General features: G+C 40.5%; 1 protein-coding gene across 1 annotated transcript in view; it reads right to left on the bottom strand.

Annotated features, from left to right (window-relative positions):
- The window catches only part of RTKN2 (rhotekin 2), a 73,843-nt gene that overhangs the window by 20,888 nt on the left and 28,399 nt on the right, over positions 1-24,556 (bottom strand). Inside the window, exons 4-7 of the mRNA XM_024209638.3 lie at positions 22,123-22,176; positions 20,968-21,085; positions 18,706-18,906; positions 2,076-2,170 (exon numbers count right to left, since the gene is read on the bottom strand). Coding sequence (XP_024065406.1) covers positions 2,076-2,170; positions 18,706-18,906; positions 20,968-21,085; positions 22,123-22,176 — 468 coding nt within the window. The remainder of the gene's footprint in view (positions 1-2,075; positions 2,171-18,705; positions 18,907-20,967; positions 21,086-22,122; positions 22,177-24,556) is intronic.

Below are 24,556 nucleotides of genomic sequence, written 5' to 3'. Positions count from 1 at the left end.
CTGGATTTAGTTGCCTCTTCCTCAGTGCTGTGCACTTAACATCCTATTCCTGATTACAAGGGCAGAAGTATAATCATAGCTAACATTTGTATTCCTACAGTTTGTGATTTGTATTCCTATCAATTTCTACTGTATAGTCTTCTATAGTCAGAAATTTCATCTGATATTCTAAGGCATTTTTCAGGTATAATAGTATTCCCCTCATCTCTGCAACATAATTGGTCCTTTCTTATTTAGTTTAGACCCAGATATTCTAGTGTTCCATTGACTGGCCATTCAGCACCATTTCAGAAATGCTTATTATAGATCAAAGAAATCCCTATTATGTCAAGTTGCAGTTCTTGACTTACGGACCAAGGTAGGTTGTGATACTAAGTTATGGTCAACATAAAATGGAATCTAAGGAAAGAAGAGTCTAAAATATTGATCTTTGTTGGGCTGCAACTGTAGGGTGCAAGCGTGAAAAGACTCTCAGAGGACATGATATATATCTAGAGAAAAATTTGAATTATTAAATGTAATAAGCCTGGAAATACAAGATATCATCTTACCTCTTTTCAATAAAAAAGCTAAAAGAATGAAGTTTTCTTTGGGGGAAAGCTGTATACTTGTATCAGATAAAGATACCATGAGCTAAAACAAAATAAAGTAACAAGACCAGGGTTTTATATATTACCTGCTGCCATGTTTTCAGCAGCCCCAGGTTAGCACGCTAGATCTGAGGCTGCTAGTAGTTACTTGTGCTGTCTCAATGCTGGGATCTACCTAGGGGCAAGAACTCTTGCTGAAAAGAACTTTTAATTAGGACCCCCAGTACAATAAAGCACTTACGCATGTGCTTAACTGAGGTGTTAAATCAGTGTCTAAAAGACCTAATGGCGTTTGAGCCTCTACTCTGTTTACCGCCTCTCCTTCTGCCTATAGAGGAAGAAAAAGCTCTCTTTCCTATGACACTGTTCCTTTCTTGTGAGGAAAGGAGAGAATTTCTATACAGCTATAGGAATTGGAATGAAAATGGCAGAGAAAACTCTCAGCGGCTATGCGAGACCTTTGTGAGGGGAGAGGGAGATGCAGCTCCTGGAACCAGTTCCTGGATACTCTATTCCCAGCCACTGCAAGACTGTATACTGGGGGAGATGGTGCAGGAGTCATTGCAGTGAGGTAGTATTGTGGACGGAACAAATGCACTTGGGGCCGAGTGACTGGACAGTCAGTTAAGTGGATTTTGGGGTGGAGAGATATAGAGATACTGACGAGATTCTGGAGACCTGGGACAGCAAGGGAAATCAAACTAAAGCTAAAAATCAAACTAAAGTGAGATTGAAGGGAAGAAGAAAGAAAACAAACCATAGAGTGGGTTTAAAAAGGAAGGAACAATCAGGTTTAGAAGAGCTCAAAACAACACGTGGAAATAAGCAAAAAGAAAAATATAACAAGATAAAAAGTTAAATGGAGGGTAGGAAATAGGAAAAATATGAATTATAACAAGTTAATTTTGTAAAGAGTTAAATGTTAAAATATTGTAATGAAGTAGACATGAGTAGCGTGTATGTATACACACTGAAGGCCAGGGTGCAGAAGTAGGGGATGCCCGTCTCTGGTGCAGTTAATCTCCCTTCTCTGGATACTGTTTAACCATCTGCAATAGGAATTACTTCTCTTTTGAGTTCGAATATACTTCTGAAGCACATCACTTGTTTTGGAATAAGCATTTTATCCAGTAGCCAGACATTTTCCCATATACCCAGGCTTCCTCATACCCCTAACATGGAAATTACTTATATCTATTTAGGGGAAACACTCTTGCTACAGTCTGCCTGTATACACAGAGCATTTCTCCCTTGCATCCCTTTTTTTTTTTTTACAAGTCTTTTTTCAATTTAGTAAGTTACACGTAGATGTTTATTTTTAAACAGTTGAAAATATTTTATTTAAAGTTGCCACATATTAAGTACCAATAAAAATAATCTAAATCTTATAAGCCTTTTAGTTTACTAAAAATGGAGATACATGATTTTACTAGCTTTTTTTTTAAAAAAAACACACTTCCTTAAATCGGGACCCTATGTACTTACCATTTCCTGTAATGGTAAGGTTGTGGGTCCTGAAATTGTCCTCAGCACTCTCCAACCCCAAAGTGGTATGTGCCAGCAAACTGTATTTTGCACCACTGATTGTGAAAAACAAGGCAAGGTTTAAATATTTCTACATGACTTTTCTCAGGCAGTTATTAAAAGGAGTCTAGACAGTCCTAGAGATAACCATCCCACCGTATCTAAATATGTTAACTGCCAGGCAGCACTTGTTAATAACCACAAAGTTTAGCTAATCACCAAGAGTCTGCGTATGCCTGTTTTAACTCTTTGTGGTATTGTCCCCACAAAATAGTTTGTGTACCTTTTTGAGAATATTTCTGTTTATCATGTATTCACATTGCTTGGAAATAGCCACTCTGAATCACTGATTGAAGGATTTTAATTGTATCACCTGTTGCCATTAAAGGATTATTTTGTGGGAGAGGCAGGGGTTTTGTGACTGACATGTTCTGTTCTCCATTTACACTAAAACTAACTTGGGTATTCTCTTTTATTTTTATTTCACATTTATTCCTTGGAACAAACATCTTGTTTGAAAAACTATTTTGTTGACTTTTGTGACCCATATGCCATTATGTTTCATAATATATTTAGTGCTTAGCCTGGTCGGTTTTCTTATGTTATTCTAAGGGCATATCTCTTTTAAAAAAAAAAAAGTTTTATAGAGCTCTGTGTTCTATGCTTTGGTTTGCCTTTATAGCGGGGACCAAATCACATGTTCTAGCAGGACTGTAATATGGTTTTGTAATATTGGTATAACAGTTTGATTCTTTCTATACAGAAAGACCAGGCTATGTGGTAATGAAAGCATTGACAGAAAGTTTTATAGTGTAGATGGATCATTTGACAAATTGCACTTACAAACCTCAGAACATTAAGTTTTTGTTCTGGCTTTTATCTAATGGAGGGAAAAAATCATAATTAGAATTCAGCATAGTGCATGTGGAATGCTGCTCTTGAAATGACCTAGTACAAACTTTGTTCATGTTTAATCTTTTTTCAAATACACTTCAGACAGATTAACAGATTTATAGCCCAGCAATGTAATACTTATTCCCCTTGGCTAATGAGTTTAAACTAAGTGAAGTTCACAAGAAAACTGCTCAATACCACTCACTATTCACACTAATAGCTTTAGCATCATACCCTTAAAATATCTTCAGTACAAAGTAAGACTATTGGGTAATAGGGGAAAAGGACAGAAAGCAAAATTAGATTAAAAGATACTTAAAGTTTTGCTCTCCCATCACCTTCTACTCTTACTAAAGTATATTAATATGTTTTTAATAATGTTTTTCCTAATGGCATTGCGGAAACAGGCTCCAAAGAGGAAGCATGAGCTGCCCTGCCCTATCCCTACCTGTAGGAGAGGAAGCCAAAAAAGGAAACATAGCTGGCAAGGAGGTAGTGCCTCCATTCTAATACTCAACTACCTCATGGCAGTGTTGAGAGGCTTATGATACTGGCATTGTGTGTGTCAAGTATTATTGTTGTATAACCTATTAAGAGTTGGGGTGGGAGGGGGGGAATCCTTACATGCCTGAACACAAAAGTGTCAGCATACATGTATGCACTGTGATAAACTGTCCCCAAGCAAAAGATTCTCCATAACTAGGTACCAAATATAATGTATAAATCAATCATCTGTGACTGTGCTATTTAAACTGTATACAGTTTAGTTTCTTCTCATAAATTTTTGTACTGATTTTCAAGTTACATCAAGCATGACTAATCATAGCAGTAACTTTGCCAAAGAAAACAACGACTTCATTTTAAAAATATGTTTTACAGTAATGTTTTCTAAAATTTAACAGTCATTCCTTTCAGCCAACTTCAATATCATTTCCAAAAGGTTTAATTTAAAAAATAATGGGCTGATAATGGGCTAATCAGCATTGCTGACAGTGTTTTGTCTATACATTTGAGATAATTAGCTGACTGTCTTATATTTCAGTTTCTTTGTGGTCACATCTAACCATTCTTGGTCAAATGTCACTTATGGAATAGTATTCTGCTGTTCTATAGCAACCTTCCATCTAACAACCTCAAAGTGCTTTATCAAGTCATATTCACAACATTTGTGAGGTAGAGGAACATACCTATATACTGATAAGGGAATAGAGACACAGAGGTTAGTATCCAGATGCTCTGACTCTTAGTCCTGTTCCTTAACCACATGGCCACCTTTCCTATCAATGGACATTTGTTCATTTCGGATGCCACCCACCCATTTCTGAAGATTAAAACCTATATTAGAAACCCACATATTAGTTCGCTGATCTGAGTCTGGGTAAAGTATTAGGGAGTCAAAACTAATCCAAGGAAGTCTAACGTGCCAGATGTTTATCCTGAAGACCAACCCATAGGGTGATTCCTTCAACCCAACCCAAAATGAGAGAAGATGAAGACATACCAGACTTTAAAATAGTAAAAAACCAAACAGTTAACTGCAAAAATGCCACAAGCAAGTAAGATTATCCTTTCAGGAGCAGAATAACTGGATTACAAAACAGGAGGATCCTCCGATTCAAAAATAGGACACTGTAGCTAGGCTTCCTCCCAAGCACAAGAAGACAAGTGGAAGCTGATACCAAGTGGGCAGGAACCGTATGCCAGTCCATACATAAAAAGAAATATGTCCACAAAGCCCTTGGTGAACATGGAAACCTGAACGACTTCTCCAAAGTGAGGCTTTATTTGCTCTGGAATTCAATAGAGGCCACATTGAGGAAGAAATTGGGGTGAAAAACCAAAAATGGCTAGAATGAAAAAGATACTGAAGCAGCCAAAATTGAAATTAACAAATCCAAGCATGCTATTAAAACATTTAGTCATTAGGCATCTTAGGCCTGGTCTACACTACGACTTTAATTCGGATTTAGCAGCGTTAATTCGAATTAACCCTTCACCCGTCCACACAACGGAGCCATTTAGTTCGAAATAAAGGGCGCTTAAAATCGATTTCTGTACTCCACCCTGACGAGCGGAGTAGCGCCAAAATCGATTTTGTCAATTCGAATTAGGGTTAGTGTGGCCGCAATTCGATGGTATTGGCCTCCGAGAGCTGTCCCAGAGTGCACCATTGTGACCGCTCTGGACAGCAATCTGAACTCGCATGCACTGACCAGGTAGACAGGAAAAGCCGCAGGAAAATTTGAATTTCATTTCCTGTTTGCCCAGCGTGGAGAGCACAGGTGACCACAGATACCTCAGCTCATCAGCACAGGTAACCATGCAAGCTGATAATCGAAAAAGAGCACCAGCATGGACCGCACGGGAGGTACAGGATCTGATCGCTATATGGGGAGAGGATTCAGTGCTAGCAGAACTTCGTTCGAAAAAACGAAATGCCAAAACTTTTGAAAAAATCTCCAAGGGCATGATGGAGAGAGGCCACACTAGGGACTCAGATCAGTGCCGCGTGAAAGTCAAGGAGCTCAGACAAGCCTATCAAAAAACAAAGGAGGCAAACGGTCGCTCCGGGTCAGAGCCGTGGACATGCCGCTTCTACACCGAGCTGCATGCAATTCTAGGGGGGGCCGCCACCACTACCCCACCTGTGATCGTGGAATCCGGGTAGGGGATAGTCTCTACACCTGAGGATTCTGCGGATGGGGAAGAGGAGGAGGAGGAGGAGGATGAGCTTGCAGAGAGCACCCAGCACTCCGTTCTCCCCAACAGCCAGGATCTTTTTCTCAGCCTGAGTGAAGTACCCTCCCAAGCCTCCCAAGCCAGTAGCCAAGACCATGACCCCATGGAAGGGACCTCAGGTGAGTTTACCTTTTAAAATATAAAACATGGTTTAAAAGCAAGCGCTTTTTAATGATTAATTTGCCCTGAGGACTTGGGATGCATTCGTGGCCAGTACAGCTACTGGAAAAGTCTGTTAACGTGTCTGGGGATGGAGCGGAAATCCTCCAGGGACATCTCCATGAAGCTCTCCTGGAGATACTCCAAAAGCCTTGCCACAAGGTTTCTGGGCAGTGCCGCTTTATTCCGTCCTCCATGGTAGGACACTTGACCACGCCATGCTTGCAGCAAGTAATCTGGTATCATTGCCTGACAAAGCCTGGCAGCGTATGGTCCCGGTGTTTGCTGGCATTCAAGCAACATCCGTTCTTTATCTTGCTGTGTAATCCTCAGGAGAGTGATATCGCTCATGGTAACCTGGTTGAAATACGGGAACTTAATTAAGGGGACAGAGGTGGCCGTTCCTACTGGGCTGTTTGCCAGTGACTGATAAGAAATCCTTCCCTGCAGTTAGCCAAGCGCGGGGGTGGGGGGGGAATTGGCCCAGAGCTTTTCGCGTTTGGCTAGCAGGGATCTTCCCTGATACCAGCCACGCGGTGGGGGGAGGGGTAAAGCGATCATCCCAGGGAATTCATGGCGGGAGGGGGGGGCGGGGGGGTTAGTTTGGTTTCTGCAGGGATCTTCCCTGTTACCAGCCACGCGGTCGGGGGAGGGGTACATTGATCATCCCAGGGAATTCATAGCGGGAGGGAGGGAGCAGGGGGGTTAGTTTGGTTTCTGCAGGGATCTTCCCTGATACCTGCCACGCAGTGGGGGGAGGGATACAGCGATCATCCCAGAGAATTGGATGATGGGGGGGTTAGTTTGTTTTCTGCTGCTGAAGGTTAAACAGGAAAACCGCAGCAGTCAACAGGCTTTGCTTGGTATGTGGGAAAGGAGGGCGCAGAAGCCGAAAGACAATGGCTTACCATGGCTGCCTGCAAGCTGAATTCTGTTGCCCGGACCTGCGTCTGTGATCTCTAACACCAAAGCCACAGGCACTCAATATTAAGATGGAAAATGCGACCTTGTACTGAAATCACATGTGCTATGTAATGTGAATAGTGTTTTTCACCATGAAAGAGTATAAGTATTGTTCTGTAAAATGTATCAATTTAAAAAATTCACTCCTTTCTTTCAACCCTCCCTACAGCAGCTGCAAATTTTTCAAGCCTCCCTCCTCCGTCCCGAAGGCTCTCTCAGATAAGGCGTCGTAGAAAGAGGACATGACACGACATGTTCACAGAAATAATGGAATCCACACGCAATGAAAGAGCTCATTTGAATGAGTGGAAGGACACTGTATCTAAATTTAGGAAAGATGCCAGTGAACGTGAGGTCTTAAGGGACGCTCGAGATGAGAGGTGGCAGGCTGCAACGCTGGGGCTGCTGCGTGACCAAACGGACATGCTCCGGAGTCTGGTGGAGCTTCAGGAACGGCAGCAGGATGACAGAGTGCCGCTGCAGCCGCTGTATAACCTCCCTCCCCCCTCACCATGTTCCATATCCTCCTCACCCAGACGTGTAAGAACGCGGGGGGGGGAGGCTCCGTGCACCCTCCCACTCCACCCCAGTGGACAGCCCAACCAAAAGGCTGTCATTATATTGAATTTGAGCAGTGGCCTTATACTTCCCTCATATCCTCCTCCCAAACCTCACCCAGATTACCTTCTTGGTTCTCTCCCTATGTTTATAATCACTTAATAAAGAGTACATGATTTTTAAACGATAGTGACTTTATTTCCTTTGAAAGAAAGCTGGGGGGAGGGTGGGTTGCTTACAGAGAATGAATGAGTCAATAAAGGGGGCTGGTTTTCATGAAAGGAGAAACAAACAGAATTTTCACACTGTAGCCTGGTCAGTCATGAAACTGGTTTTCAAAGCTTCTCTGATGCACAGCGCTTCCTGGTGTGTTCTTCTAATCGCCCTGGTGTCTGGCTGCGCGTAATCAGCAGCCAGGAGATTTGCCTCAGCCTCCCACCCTGCCATAAAGGTCTCCCCCTTACTTTCACAGAGATTGTGGAGCACACAGCAAGCAGAAATAACAATGGGGAGATTTCTTTGGCTGAGGTCAGAGCGAGTCAGTAGCGATCGCCAGCGACCTTTTAAACGGCCAAATGCACATTCTACCACCATTCTGCACTTGCTCAGCCTGTAGTTAAACAGCTCCTGACTCCTGTCCAGGCTGCCTGTGTATGGCTTCATGAGCCATGGCATTAAGGGGTAGGCTGGGTCCCCAAGGATAACTATTGGCATTTCAACATCCCCAACGGTTATTTTCTGGTCCGGGAAGTAAGTCCCTTGCTGCAGCCGTTTAAACAGAGTAGTGTTCCTGAAGACGCGAGCAACATGAACCCTTCCCGGCCACCCCACGTTGATGTCGGTGAAACGTCCCTTGTGATCCACCAGTGCTTGCAGCACCATTGAAAAGTACCCCTTGCGGTTTACGTACTGGGTACCCTGGTGCTCCGGTGCCAAGATAGGGATGTGGGTTCCATCTATCGCCCCACCACAGTTAGGGAATCCCATTGCAGCAAAGCCATCCACTATGACCTGCACATCTCCCAGAGTCACTAGCTTGTGTAGCAGCACCTCAGTGATTGCTTTGGCTACTTGCATCACAGCAGCCCCCACAGTAGATTTGCCCACTCCAAATTGATTCCCGACTGACCGGTAGCTGTCTGGCGTTGCAAGCTTCCACAGGGCTATTGCCACTCGCTTCTCAACTGTGAGGGCTGCTCTCATCCTGGTGTTCTGGCGCTTCAGGGCAGGGGAAAGCAAGTCACAAAGTTCCACGAAAGTGCCCTTACGCATGCGAAAGTTCCGCAGCCACTGGGAATCGTCCCACACCTGCAACACTATGCGGTCCCACCAGTCTCTGCTTGTTTCCCGGGCCCAGAATCGGCGTTCCATGCCTATAACCTGCCCCATTAACAGCATGATCTCCAAAGCACCGGGGCCCGCGGTTCGATAGAATTCAATGTCTATATCCTCATCACTGTCGTTGCCGCGCTGCTGTTGCCTGCTCCTCTCCGCCTGGTTTTCCAGGTTCTTGTTCAGCATAAACTGCACGATAAGGCACGAGGTATTTACAATGTTCATGACTGCTGTCTTGAGCTGAGCGGGCTCCATGCTTGCTGTGGTATGGAGTCTGCAGTGTTCACCCAGGAAAAAAGGCGCGAAATGGTTGTCTGCCGTCCGTTGCTTTCATGCAGGGAGGGAGAGAGGGAGGGAGGGGTGAGGCTGTACCCAGAACCACCTGCGACAATGTTTTGGTCCCATCAGGCACTGGGATCTCAACCCAGAATTCCAATGAGCAGGGGAGACTGCGGGAACTATGGGATAGCTATGGGATAGCTACCCACAGTGCAACGCTCCAGAAATCGACGCTAGCCCCGGTACATGGACGCACACCGCCAAATTAATGTGCTTAGTGTGGCCGTGTCAAGGCTGGATCCCCACTTTGAACTTTAGGGTTCAAATGTAGGGGCCTGCATAAAAACTTCTAAGCTTATCTACCAGCTTAGCTTTGGTCCGCTGCCACCATCACAAGAATTCCCTCCCTGGGAAGCCTTGAGAAACCTTTCACCAATTCCCTGGTGAACACAGATCCAAACCCCCTTGGATCTTAAAACAGGGAGAAGTTAACCATCCCCCCTCCTTCCTTCCACCCTCCTTTCACCAACTCCTGGTGAATACAGATCCAAACCCCCTTGGATCTTAAAACAAGGAGAAATCAATCTGGTTCTTAAAAAAGAAGGCTTTTAATTAAAGAAAAAGGTAAAAATCATCTCTGTAAAATCAGTATGGAGAATAACTTTACAGGGTAATCAAACTTAAAGAGCTCAGAGGACCCCCCTCTGTCTTAGGTTCAAAGTACAGCAAACAAAGATACACACTCTGGTAAAAAGGTACATTTACAAGTTGAGAAAACAAAGTAAATCTAAGACGCCTTGCCTGTCTTTTACTTACTAGTTTGAAATAGGAGAGACTTGTTTAGAAAGATGGGGAGAACCTGGATTGATGTCTGGTCCCTCTCAGTCCCAAGAGCGAACCACCCCTAAAACAAAGAGCACACACACAAACCTTTCCCCCCCCAAGATTTGAAAGTATCTTGTCTCCTTATTGGTCCTTCGGGTCAGGCGTCAGCCAGGTTACCCGAGCCTCTTAACCCTTTACAGGTAAAAGGATTTGGAGTCTCTGTACACAGAGAGCTGTTACCCTTCCCTTCATAGTTATGACAGGCCGCATACAATCGAATTTATACAATCTGTTTCCCAAATTCGAATTATATAAATTCAGATTAATCCCGTAGTGTAGACGTACCCTTAAAGAGTTACAAGGCTGAGAACATACTGACTAAATAAAGAAATTAGAAGTCTAGAATAAATATGCCTTGCATCCAGAAACCACCTTATGTAGGCTTTTGAAGAGAGACAGGTGTACAGGAGTTTCTGATGAGGAAAGTTTTCCCTTTTGGCTAGGGGAGGGTTGTGGTTTAATTTTGAGTTAGCTACTGGATTTCATCTGGATTATTTTACAATTCTTTCAAAGCAACTAAACAGAAAAACAAGCACAAAATGCTAAAATATCAAACTCTAAATAAATAAATAAATATCAAGCAAAGATTCTCTAAAAGTTATCCACAACCAGCTGCTATAACACAGTTGTTTCCCAGAACGTCACAGGTAGCCACCTTGAAAAAAATCTATTGACGGCTTTTCTATCAGGCCTGTTAAAGATGCAAGAGTCACTACTAAATGATATAGGTTGGAAGTGGCATCTCTCAAGGAAAGATGGGACGCAAAATTTGATAAATTACCATGAGATAAAGAAGCTTTTAACTAAAATATTTAAGTGATAGTGTGTGCAACTGAAATTAAAACTGTTTTTTTGGGATGAGTGGCTGTGATTTGTCAGTCCCCAAATGTTACTGTTAATAGCACGTAACACTTTAAATTCAGTTTTGCTAGTACCAACTGAGCTACAGTGACACTAATTTGGTCACATCTCATTTACAGCATAAGAAAAAAGTTAATAGTGGAAACAGTAATCCATAGTATATGTGTATGATGCCAGTGTTACCTAAGAAGAAACTTTCTCATTTCATTATTTGAATATTTACATTTTTAACGTTAACATTCCATTTACTCCTCTCCTACCACCACCCCCCCATCCCCTTCCATTAACATGTTGAAGGGCATCTCTCCTCCCAAAAGAAAGATAGGAGAATCTATCTCAGGAGGCTCTTAATCACCAGGAGTCAAGACAGAGAGCTCAGGAGAGAAGAGGGCTACTTTTAGATGGTTTGCTGTTACTTTTCTCTTTGAAAGCTGTAAACCATATGCAGGTAAATATGGCTAACAACTAATTTATTTGCTACACCTAAAAACAAAACAAAGCCAGTGAAGGGATGTCTCTGCTTAACTTGGATACATGGCAAATGCATCTAGCTGAGCTAATCACCAGACCCTCTGCAACATATTTCTTTCTAAATTAACCCATTACTCCAACACAGGCCTACTCAAAACCATTGACGACAATAAAGTTGAAGCAGCTAAATGAACATGCCTAAATCCTCTCACTGCCTTAGCCACTAGAGTTCTTTTTAAAACAAGTGTTGGATAAATGTTTGGTTGGTGTTTAGGGGTTTCAGATACTCAAGTAATAATTTAAATAAATTTGTGTCCCATTTCTGAGAACAATAGTTCAGGACCTGGAACAGAAGAAAGGCTAGAACTAATGTGATTAAAATTGTTACCAACCAGATTTTTGTATTTGCTATCAATGTTGCCTCTTCAGACTTCTAATAACACTTTAAGAGGCTAGCCAATTCCTATGAAAAATGTGGGAGACTGGAGACTAGGTGAGGCCTCACTGGTGCACAGTATTACTCTTTAAAATTCAGATACTTTTAGGACTATTGCTTATTGATACATGGACCAAATTGTATACATTGTACTGAGTTGGAGCATGCTGGAATGAGCTTTCCAAGATTTTGTTTTGTCCTACTGGGTAAGATTTCTTGGAACGGGCCTGTTTTTGAGCTAAAGCCAATAAACTGTCTTGCTAGTTTGACAAAGAAAACTGGAATTTTTTTAATGTTTCCCTTTAAAAAGCAGTAGAGCAGATTTATGAACCATGACTCTGGCTTCACTTAATGTCTAACCTAGAATATGACACTAAAGAGTACCACTATTCTGTCTTACCTTTTTATCCACAGAAACAACATCCATTGAATAGTTTTTTAAAAATTCCTAATAATTACCATTGGGGCACTTTGTCTAAATCACAGGCAAACTAAAAGTGTTGGAAAATGTTACAGGGCAAACTACAAAAGTTTAAAGATTATTTAAAAAATGACTATTTATTATGGGAACAGCACTTACAGATTATGTGACTGTGGAAAAACATTGAATCAAAAAGGGGAGGTTACTTACCTGTAACTGGAGGTTCCTCAAGATGTGTGGTCCCTATCTGTATTCCACTGAGGGTTATGTGCAAGTGCCATGCACCCGGAGCTTTTGAAAGTAGTATTGTTCAGTGGTCCGCACATGTGCCCCTGTATTGCTTTGTGGTTTCGCCCAAGACAATAAAGGGCGGGACGGACTGCCACCACCTCCAGTTCCTTCTCCACCACAGATTTATCAGATTCACAGCAGAGGGGAAGGAGGGTGGGATTGGAATACAGATATGGACCGCACACCTCAAATAACCTCCAGATACAGGCAAGTAACCTCCCCTTCTTCTTCAAGTGATGGTCCCTATAGTATTCCACTGAGGGTGATTGACAAGCAGTGTCTAGCTAGGAGGAGGATGTGAGGAAGATGACGTAACTGTAGAATGGAGGCTCACTGTACTGAATGAGGCGTCTGTCGTGGAACCACATACTAGAGCGTAGTGGGAGGAAAAGATGTGTACCAAACTCCACGTGGCTACCTTACATATATCTGCAAGGGGCATGTCGTGGAGTGCAGCTGCGGTTGATACTTGTGCTCTCATTGAATGGGCCTGTATCCAACCTGGAAGGAAGCATCCCAACAATTGATAGCAGCGCATAATACACCCGGAGACCCATTTAGAGATTCTCTGGATGGAAATGACCTGCCCTTTAATTCTCTCTGCTATGGGGACAAATAGCCTTGGAGACTTCTGGAATGGCTTTGTCCTCTGAAGGCAAAAGACCAGGGCTTTACACACATCAAAGGAATGAAGTCATCATTCCTCATTAGAGGCATGTGGTTTGGGGAAGACGACAGGTAGATGTATGTGTCGGTTGAGGTGGAATCAGGAAACCACCTTTGGTAGGAACTTGGGATGCAATCAGAGTTAGACCTTTTCTTTATGGAATGTAGCGAAAGGGGGGGGTCTGCTATCAAGGCTCCCAGTTCAACCACCCCTCCCCCCACTGAGGTAATGGCAACAAGGAAAGGGACTTTCATGGAGAAGAGAAAAAAAGAGCAGAAGACCAATGGTTCAAGTGGGGGCTCATAAATGAGGTAAGGACTAGGTTGAGGTCCCATTGGGCAGCGATACGTTGAACGGGCAGGTATTTATATAAAATGCCCTTCCAGAATCGGGCAGTCAAGGGGTGGGTAAAAATCAAATGGCCATCCACTGGAGAGTGGAAGGCGCTAATGGCAGCTTCATGAACTTTGATGGTGCTGAGAGTGATAGTCCTGAGGTTTTCAGATAGAGGAAATAATCTAAGAGCTTTGGGATGCCCACAGCCTTGCCGTTGGGCCCAGGCAGTGAAACACCCATTTGGCCTGATAGGAGCATCTCGTGGAGTCCTTTCGGCCAGTGGAGAGGACTTCTTGCACTGCTAATGAGCAGTCTCATGCTAATGGAGGTGTCCGTCCAAAAACCAAGCTTTCAGGTGTAGCGTCCGTGGATTTGAGTGCTTGAGTCTGCTATTGTGTTGTGTCAGCTTGGCGAAGAAGGGCATCCCAGTGGTAAGGAGATGACTTCCAGTGGGATGCCGAGTATAGTGTCCAAAGATTGGTGTATAGAAGAGTAGACCCTTTGCAGCCATAGCTGTAGTCCAGCCGAGGAGAAGACCTTTCGACCCATAAGGTCTTACCTTCCCTGTCTGCCGGGATGGAGCATGGGTGCTGTTGTTTGGTTTGCTCCCACACAGCCTGTATCACCAAGGAGTTTGGCGGAGGATGTGAAAATAGAAAATTCTGACACCTTAGTGGGGACGTAGTAACCTCTCTCAGCCACCTTGGTGGTGCACACGTGGCCAGGGTATGCCACTGGGTGCGTGCTGGTTGAAGAATGGTCTCATTGATTGGTAGAGCCACCCTTGCCGGTACCAATGCATGCAGAATGTCTAGTAACTGATGTTGACTGTTCTACAGCTCTCTTAGTGGGATCTCAAAACCATTGGCTATCCTCTGTAGCAGCTCTTGAAACAGTCCTCTGGTGGGGAGGAAGTTGTCGATGACTGGCAGCATCTGGAGACAACAAAGGGAGTCTCTCCATATTCACCAGTACCGTCTGAACCGGGCAAATCAGTGTGTCATCTAACCCCATTTCTGAATGTCTGCCGGACGAAGGTTGTGGGGATGAGATGGGGGAGTCCTCTTGAGACAAACAGGACTGCTCTGAAGGCGAATACCGAGGCCATGAGCTCCAATATGGCCAACGTGGTTGATCTTGCTGCTGTTGAGCTTGTGCACAAGGAGCAGGGTACCAGCTCCATGGGTAAGGCAAAGTAGGGAACTGCCACGGTGCCGTCAGAACCCTTCGGTAGTTGTGCTTCGAGAGTGGGAGTGGCGGGCTGTGTCAAATGTTCATATCCTCCGAATTGGAGACCTCCACAAATGGCGTTGCCGATAGAGCCATTGGAACAGGGTGTGTCAGAGTAGCATGGGTAGCATGTGGCAGAAGTAGTGGGGGAGGAAGGGGCCCTCTCAGAAGGTGAGCACATCAGAGCACGGGGAGACCTCAGTCCCTGCAAGGCGAATAGCTCAAGGGGGCCAGGAACACTTCCGAGTCTCCCAGGCATCAGTAGTATCCGGTCTGTCGATGGGACCAGAACTGGTAAGGGCATCTGTCTCAGAACCGACGGTTCACGGGAAGCTGGGACTCATGACTGGACCTCAGCACGGGGTCCGCAGCACTGATACCAGCAGAGCCGAATGGAGGTTCCGCGGTACAGGGAGGGCTTTTAGGTTGCTCAGGCTGATGTACAGGGGGGTTCGCTGGCTAGGATCCAATTTTGGCCCCATGGTAGCCTCCATTAAGTGCTTTTTGAGTCAAAAAACTTGGCTTTCCCACATATGGGCAAGGAAGGAGAGGCAGATACTACACCTGGACACAATGTGGGACTCCTCCAAACAGCACTGGTGTTCATCACTAATGGAAAATGAGCGAGGGCAGAAAGCATATGTTTTGAATCCTGGCATCTTTGGTCTAATCCAGTACCCAGGCATGGTTGGGTGGGGAGGAGGGATTGTTTGGCAGGAAAACCGCTGAAGCTGCATTCCGAGTCCTTAATCCTATCAGCTACTATGAAACTAGAAAGTACTTATAAAAAACAAACAAACAATAAAACCATAACTATGAATGAGGCCAAAATCAATTTTTCTAAAATCTGTTGAAAATGCATCACTAAGGACAAGAGAGCAACAAAAGCTCTGACTTGGACCATGCGGCAGTGAGAAGGAACTGGAGACGCTGGCGGTCCATCCCACCCTTTATCACCTCGGGCAAAACCACGAGGCAATAGAAGGGCACATGCTGAACAACACTACTTTCAAAAGTTCTGGCTCCGGGCACATGCGCATAACCTTCAGTGGAATACAATAGAGACCATCACTCGAAGAAAATACTGTTCTGTGCCAAATTCAATTAAGTAAGCTCCTGCCAAGTGGCTAGTAAGCATTTAATGCCTTAGATATTGCACACACTTGTGTTTTACAACAAGTGGGCAGAAAAGCTGCTATAAGCATATACTATGGAAACAACAACAAAAGAGACATTGGAAACAGGTGCATGAATGCAGAGTGGAGATAATAATGCAGAGAGGATAAAAGAGCAATCTTTCTAATAGAAAAATCTAGTACATTTTACTTTGTTTCTTCCAACATACAACAGAGTAGAACAGAATGTTGGGAAAATAGGGAGGTAATATACCCTTTTTCTAAGTCACTGTAGCATAAGCATATATGATAGTGAACTGTACACAGTGCTGGCTGCCTCAGTATAAAATATTAAAGATATGAAATATTTAGAGTACAGCTATCAAGGTGATAAAAAGCTTGAGGAGTTCTGTATAAGAAAAAAACAGAGCTGCAGGTGTATGGCTTGGGGAAAAGGAGCTTACGTAATTAGAGTTTACACATCTGAAAGAACAAGTACTGTGATACAGAGAAGGATAATTAGTAGTACCAGAAAAAAAGGTTTTTAAAAAGTATAAAGGTATTTCTATTAGTAAGAATAGTTCAAATATGGAACAGGAACCAAGGTAAGATGCAGAAGCTCCATCACTAAATACACTATTCACGATTAGAGCTTTCAAGTGATTTAAAAAATTAATAATAGAAAACTATTTAAATATTTTTGGATGTCTTCTACATTTTCAAATATTTTGCTTCAATTACAACACAGAATATGAAGTGTACAGTGCTCATTTTATATTTATTTTTATTACAAATATTTGCATGGTAAAAAAACAAAAGCAATAGTATTTTTCAATTCACCTAATACAAGGACTGTAGTGCAATCTCTTTATCTTGAAAGATGAACTTACAAATGTAGAATTATGTACAAAAAATAACTGCTTTCAAAAATAAAACAATGTAAAACTTTAGAGCCTAGAAAGTCCACTCAGTCCTTCTTCTTGTACAGCCAATTGCTCAGACAAACAAGTTTGTTTACATTTGCAGGAGATAATGCTGCCTACTTCTTGTTTACAATGTCATCTGAAAGTGAGAACAGGTGTTTGTATGGCACTGTTATAGCTGCTGTCGCAAGATATTTACATTCCAGATATGCTAAAGATTCTTTCATCCCTTTATACTTCAACCACCGTTCCAGAGGACATGCATCCATGCTGACGACAGGATCTGTTAGACAATGATCCAAAGCAGTGCAGAACTGCGCATGTTCATCGTCTGAATCAGATGCCACCAGCAGAAGGTTGATTTTCCTTTTTGGTGGTTCGGGTTCTGTAGTTTCCACGAGAGACTTCTGAAAGCATGCTCCACACTTCGTCCCTCTCAGATTTTGGAAGGCACTTCAGATTCTTAAACTTTGGATAAAGTGCTCTATCTATCTTTAGAAATTTCACATTGGTACCTTTTTGCATTTTGTCAAATCTACAGTGAAAGTGTTCTTAAAATGAACATGTGCTGGGTCATCATCTGAGACTGCTATAACAGGAAATATATGGCAGAATGCGGGTAAAACAGAGCCGGAGACATATAATTCTCCCCAAGAAGTTCAGTCATAAATTTAATTAATGCATTATTTTTTTAACGAGCGTCGTCAGCATGTCCTCTGATATGGTGGCTGAAGAATGAAGAGGCATACGAATGTTTAGCATATATGTCACGTAAATACCTTGCAATGCCAGCTACAAAAGTGCCATGCAAATGCCTGTTCTCACTTTCACATGACATTGTAAATAAGAAGCAGGCAGCATTATCTCTCGTAAATGTAAACAAACTTATTTGTCTTGGTGATTGGCTGAACAAGAAGTACGACTGAGTGGACTTATAGGCTCTAAAGTTTTACATTGTTTTGTTTTTGAATACAGTTACATAACAAACAAAAAAATCTATGTTTGTAAGTTGCACTTTCACGATAAAGAGATTGCACTACAGTACTTGTATGAGGTGAATTGAAAAATATTATTTCTTCTGTTTATCATTTTTACAGTGCAAATATTAGTAATCAAAAATAATAATATAAAGTGAGCACTGTACATTTTGTATTCTGTGTTGTAATCAAAATAAATACATTTGAAAATGTAGAAAAACATCCAAAAATATTTAATACATTTCAATTGGTATTCTATTGTTTAACAGTATGATTAAAACTGCAATTGATCACGATTAATTTTTTTAATTGCCATTAATTTTTTTTAGTTAATCGCATGAGTTAACTGTGATTAATAGGCAGCCCTATTCACAATATGTTAGATAAGGCACTCGTATAGTCAGTAGGGACAGTACTGAGTACTGCACAAAAGGTGGACTAGAGGGCCTCATAGATTTTTCCCACCTTAAAAAGTCTAATCATTACATTAATAATTTGTTTCCATTTAATATTAAAGAATTAAGATTTCAAACAGCAGTATTAAAGTGTCAAGTGTGCTTGGCACCCACAAATCCCACTAAAGTCAAAGAGAACAGAAGGTACTGTGTACCTTTGAAAATCAGGCCACTTCTATTTATATAGCTTATGGGGCCTAACTTTAAGCACCCCAATTTGAAAACCTCAGTCAAAATATTTGTCAACTATTCCAGACTGCAAAGTGTGCAGTTCTGGTGTTCCACCTGCTGATTACTACCATGTATGTTTTCTCATGTCTGTTTAAAAAAGAAATTGATTATGTAGCTTGTAAACAATAGTAGATTTTTGTAGCAGTGTGGTGATGAGGTAATACCTGTTCATGTATTTAAGGTCAGAATCAGGACCCAAGGCTGATGTACATGATGTGAATTCACTCCTGCATTCTGATTTTCACTTGAAATGAAAATTGTGTTCCACATGGACATATATTGAAATACTCATATCTTAGCAATTTCCTAAAGTTCTACAAGATATTTTAGCCTACAAGAAACACAATTAAGAAAAAATAGCTTACGGTATGATTGGGTCAGTGAATGAAAAGGATTCAGGGTTGTCTTCTTCTAGCAAAGAGTTGATTTTCTTTCCAGTAGCTTTACCAATCGATGTCTTAAGCTTCTTGGCTAGCTTCTTAGGAGTGTTTGTTATAGTTGGAGATTGGTCTGTACAGCAACTATACACTTCAAACTTTACTTGGAAGTCTGGCCCCGCTTCATCACTGAAAACAATTTTTTTTTTGGATAATTTGTGAATTAACCGAGTACAAAATGAAGGTACAATAATGTATACTGTTCATTAAGGTAAAGAATTCCATTAGATTGCCAGAACAAATTGTGTGTTAAAATGGAATTAAGGACAAGAGTACGTATCAGCAATTTAAGGATAGAAATCATTATAGTGATGTTATAATTATCCTATAAACAAACATTATAAAAACACAGGAAATTCAAAGTTTAGACTAAAACGTGAGAAAGCCAAATGTATTATGGAAATGCAGCTAAGGCATCCAAACGAACAAGCAACATGATATGCTGTACCAGTACATATACCTCGGTAATGAATCTATCTCAATCTACTTGAAGCTGAAGTTCAAGTTTGTTTGAGAGTATGACTATAAGGAATTAAATATGTGCATCCCAGAAAGTTCTGTGTGAAATTAATAAAGAGCTTGTTGCAGAGCATAAATGAGTTTGGATATTACTATGTTTGGCTGCAAAGGCATGTAAGTTGCTGTGGCTATTAATATTGCCTTACCTAGTGATTTCCCTGATTTTTACTCATTGCATTAATAGCAGTGGCAATTGAGCAATCTAAAACAGTTACGTTTTTTGTGAGGGATTATAAAATGCTTGGGCTTTTCATACAATTTAGTTTTAAACTCCCAATGCTGAAGCTTTAGATTAGATTCACAAGGCATAAAATGGATAAATATTCTGAATGCTAAAAAGTGGCATTTCTATTCATTATCAAATTTCAATTTTTTAAAAATACAGATTTCTAAGTGATGGTTATGAAAAGTCTAGATTTGTAGAAAATGAACTGCATAAATAGTAAAAAAGTGTATAATAAAAGAAAATAAATATTCTTAACACACTGAAATTGTTTGGTTTAAACTATGCCTTTGGATTAGTTTCTCCAAGGGCCCTGCATTCTCTAATGTGCCTTTGCTATATGTATCAACAACAGCTGAGTGGATTGAAATGTTCTCTCAAGTTGTTATACAGAAACCTGGGCAATTAAGGGGTTGACTTAAGAGGATCTACAAATATTTTTTAAATAGTTTGTTGCCCTTTCTACTTTTTTATGCTTTAGAAAGATAAAGATTTTATAAAAATTCTTTAACCTTAGAAACATCAGGAATATCAAAATAGTCTTCCGTGGTTTGCTGCAAGACTTACTGCGGGTCTATTGTTAGCTCTCCTACCCTTTAAGGGGTGGAGTTAAATCTTTGCCTTAAATATTCATTTGAACAGGGGTTAACAAAAAACATTCTTAAAGTCTGTTTAAAAATCCCTTTCCTTCTCAACTTCTCAGTTTTCAGTCTATCAACTTTTGTTTTAACTAGTTCTTGAGTTACCAGAGAGCTTTCAGGGTAGATATGACTCAAATTTCTAATTAAAAACAACGAGGAAAAAAAACCTAAGTGCCTCACAACCTTTCTTTATACATTAAAAACACACAAAGGAATACAAGCCCAATTCCTCCTCCACCTTTAATGGGGAATTAATAACTTCCTGTCCAGTTTTCACAAGGAGAAGGATGGTGGCTGTGGCACAGGCTCATGAAGGTGCAGTGGACAATCAAGCAGGGAGTTTGTTTGTTTTTCAATACCTAGTGTCAATAAGGAGGTGAACTATGGGATCCTTAAAAAAAAAAAAAAAGATAGCAGCCTTATGTGGTGTTTGCATCCAACATTTTAAGTATTAATGTTTCTTGTTTACATGAAGCTCTGTATACTTTCAGTTTCAATGCATTAATTTAATTTCACACACACACACACACAGCAGCCCCACTCATTTAAATCACAATAAGACATTTCTGAATATGACACAATGGAAACGGCATATAGTGATCCAGCTAAATATAGCATCACTATACAGGAGCCCAAATTCCTTGGGTAAAGAGATGGATTCAACACCCATCCAAGTCATCAGAAGAACTTCCATTTATTTCAGTAGCTGTTGGATCAAGACCTATGTACATATCATATCATGTCTTTTTTCATAAGAAAACACAAAAGTTAACACGTTTACTTCGTTCAACAAAAATTGATACTTACAATATGGTTACATTTTCAAAACAGATATCAGTTATTGCTTTATCCACAATAACCATGTCTGTATCAAAAACCTCAGCTCCCATTTTGAATAAGCAAAAAATTGCATAGCGCTGTGATCCTGGGAAGAACCAAAGAAATGTTTTAGCAGAGATGTTATGTAACACAACGTTAAAGGTTTCCTGTAAATGAAGACACTGAAATGAGTTTCAAATGAAATTTAACTTGAATCTATGATGCGTTATCAAAGAATTCTTGTAATCATAAATTATACATTCTAGAGTGTTATGCATTTTGTAGTTGAACCATCAAACCTGCTGCATCTGTAGAGCAACATTTCTAGAAACAAAATTAATTTCAACCTCTACTCAAGGATTCCTTTCTACAGGCATTTATAATATTTGCTAATAATTTCAGAAACTTTAATAAAAAGTATTTGTGCTCAATAGGATTGATTTAAAACAAAACAGCTGAACACCAGAGTGCATACTGTATTATGAATGCACTCATGGATTAGAGTATTTTGCCATGCTAAGCCCCTTTGACCCTTTTGAAAAATCAAAGTGAAATCAATGCCTGGTGACAGCTGGAACAGATTTAGGGTTAATCTCCATTACATAGCAAAGTACATGTATTTGTGAAGACTACCAAATAATCCACTCAATGCCAACAGACAGAATTTTCATTTAAATTCTTCTCTGACAAAGGCATCTCCCACCAAATACTCTTTCAAACTCAGGCAAAAAGATACAAGAAGTTTATGCTGAATTTTTTCAGCTATTAGTCAATTTAGTGGTGCCACTTTTCTATTTCTTCCTCTGAAGTTTCAATCTTTCTCTCTCAAAAGCATCTCCAACACCCACCTAACCTACAGTATTAGAGTTTCATTCAGCTCATATATGCCCAAGCTTCTCCACAGCACCACTTTCTCAGTAGTAGCAATTTAAATGAATAGAAACTGCATAATTCTAACCTATTTTAAACGGCTACCACCACTACCTTCAGGGTAAGGGCTACTGTGCAGTAGTGCAGATAGTACATAGTCTTGCAAAACTCTCTCAAAAAAATAGGTGAAAAGGAGGGTCTCAACTCCATGTCCAGTTTAAACTTTGATTAACATTACCTGTTTATATAACAGTTCAATAAAATCTAACATACTTTCTTTATTGTTGAAGTGATCAGAGCCTTTCCACATTAATGGTATGCGAATATCTAAAGAAGAAAAGGAAAAATTAAGTTATAAGCAACAGTGTAGACCTGCAGTCCAAATAAAACACAGAATATTTCTGGTCTGTTTTTCTACCGTTCTATTTCTGGCCATAGTAGGGCTTACTCTTTCTATCCAACAAATAGCATAACTAATTCAATCGCTACCACTAGTGCCAAAAGAAACTTCATAATTTAACTAGTTCAATATGAAGTGTCATTCTCCTTTAGAAATGTTCTTTATCCCAGCATAATTTATAAACTTATTTAAGAATCTGAAATAACATCTCCGGGTGGCTGCTGGAACGTGGCTCTGAGTGATATTTAAGTCCATTTTACAGTGAAGACATGTTAAGTGAAATACTCTTGCTATGTTTGTGCTCAGAACCACTCATTTTGCTACAAGAAAGACAACCCCTCTATATTTAAGGCTAACTTGGAGAAGTTTGTGCGGCAAGTGCTTTTTCTTGCCTTCCCAGTCATTGAGCAAATACCACTTGCAATTACGTACCAAGTTTGGATCACCTTAGCTGACACAAAAATTTAAAAAAAGCTTTTTAGAAGGGCTGTCAATTAATCGCAGTTAACTCACGCGATTAACTCAAAAAAATTAAGCATAATTTAAAAAATTAATCACGATTTGTCACAGTTTTAATTGCACTGTTAAATAATAGAATACCAATAGAAATTTATTAAATATTTTGGATGTTTTTCTACATTTTCATATATATTGTATTCTGTGTTGTAATTGAAATTAAAGTGTATATTATTTTTGCTTACAAATATTTGCACTGTAAAAATGATAAACAAAAGAAATAGTCTTTCAATTCACCTCATACAAGCACTTTCTCGCAATCTCTTTGTTGTGAAAGTGAAACTTACAAATGTAGATTTTTTTTGTTACGTAACTGCACTCAAAACAAAACAATGTAAAACTTCAGAGCCTACAAGTCCACTCAGTCCTACTTCTCATTCAGCCAATCGCTAAAACAAACAAGTTTGTTTACATTTAAGGGAGATATTGCTGCCCTCTTCTTTACAATGTCACCAGAAAGTGAGAACAGGCATTTGCATGGCACTTTTGTAGCCAGCATTGCAAGGTATTTACGTGACAGATATGTTAAACATTCGTATGCCCCTTCATGCTTCGGCCACCATTCCAGAGGACATGCTTCCATGCTGACGACGCTCATTAAAAAAAATGTGTTAATTAAATTTCTGACTGAACACCTTGGGGGAGAATTGTATGTACCCTGTTCTGTTTTACCCGCATTCTGCCATATATTTCCTGTTATAGCAGTCTCGGATGATTACCCAGCACATGTTCATTTTAAGAACACTTTCACCACAGATTACACAAAACGCAAAGAAGGTACCAATGTGAAATTTCTAAAGATAGCTACAGCATTTGACCCAAGGTTTAAGAATCTGAAGTGCCTTCCAAAATCTGAGAGGGATGAGGTATGGAGCATGCTTTCAAAAGTCTTAAAAGAGCAACACTCCGACGTGGAAACTACAGAACCTGAACTACCAAAAAATAAAATCCACCTTCTGCTGGTGGCATCTGACTCAGATAATGAAAATGAACATGCGTCGGTCCGCACTGCTTTGGATCGTTATCGAGCAGAACCCGTCATCAGCATGGACCCATGTCTTCTGGAATGGTGGTTGAAGCATGAAGGGACATGTGAATCTTTAGCGCATCTGGCACATAAATATCTTGCGATGCCGCTTACAACAGTGCCATGAGAACACCTGTTCTCACTTTCAGTGACATTGTAAACAAGAAGTGGGTAGCATTATCTCCTGCTAATTTAAACAAACTTGTTTGTCTGAGCAATTGGCTGAACAAGAAGTAGGGCTGAGTGGACTTGTAGGCTCTAAAATTTTACATTGTTTTATGTTTGAATGCAAGTTTTTTTGTACATAATTCTACATTTGTAAGTTCAACTTTCATGATAAAGAGATTGCACTACAGTTCTTCTATTAAGTGAATTGAAAAATACTATTTCTTTCATTTTTTTACATTGCAAATACTTGTAATCAAACATAAATATTAAGTGAGCACTGTACACTTTGTATTCTGTGTTGTAATTGAAATCAGTATATTTGAAAATGTAGAAAACACCCAAAAATATTTAAAGAAATGGTGCGATTAATCGCGATTAATTTTTTTAATCACTTGACAACCCTACTTTTTAGTTAAAAGAAAAGGTTACCTTTTACTTTATAACCATATTAAAGGGCTAAAGGCAGAGCAGCTTAATTCTTCTAAGTCACTTGCTGTCGGTAACTAATAATGGAGTTGGTATTTCTTTAAACAAACATATTAGTTAATCTATCCTGTTAAGTTCAATTATATCTGACACTGGCAGACAGCAGTGCC

Source organism: Terrapene carolina, unplaced genomic scaffold, assembly GCF_002925995.2.
Source record: "Terrapene carolina triunguis isolate 2854851 unplaced genomic scaffold, T_m_triunguis-2.0 Scaffold95, whole genome shotgun sequence".
Lineage (NCBI taxonomy): Eukaryota > Metazoa > Chordata > Testudines > Emydidae > Terrapene > Terrapene triunguis.
Note: the sequence above shows the minus strand (reverse complement) of the source record. Positions and strands in the feature narration are given on the sequence as shown.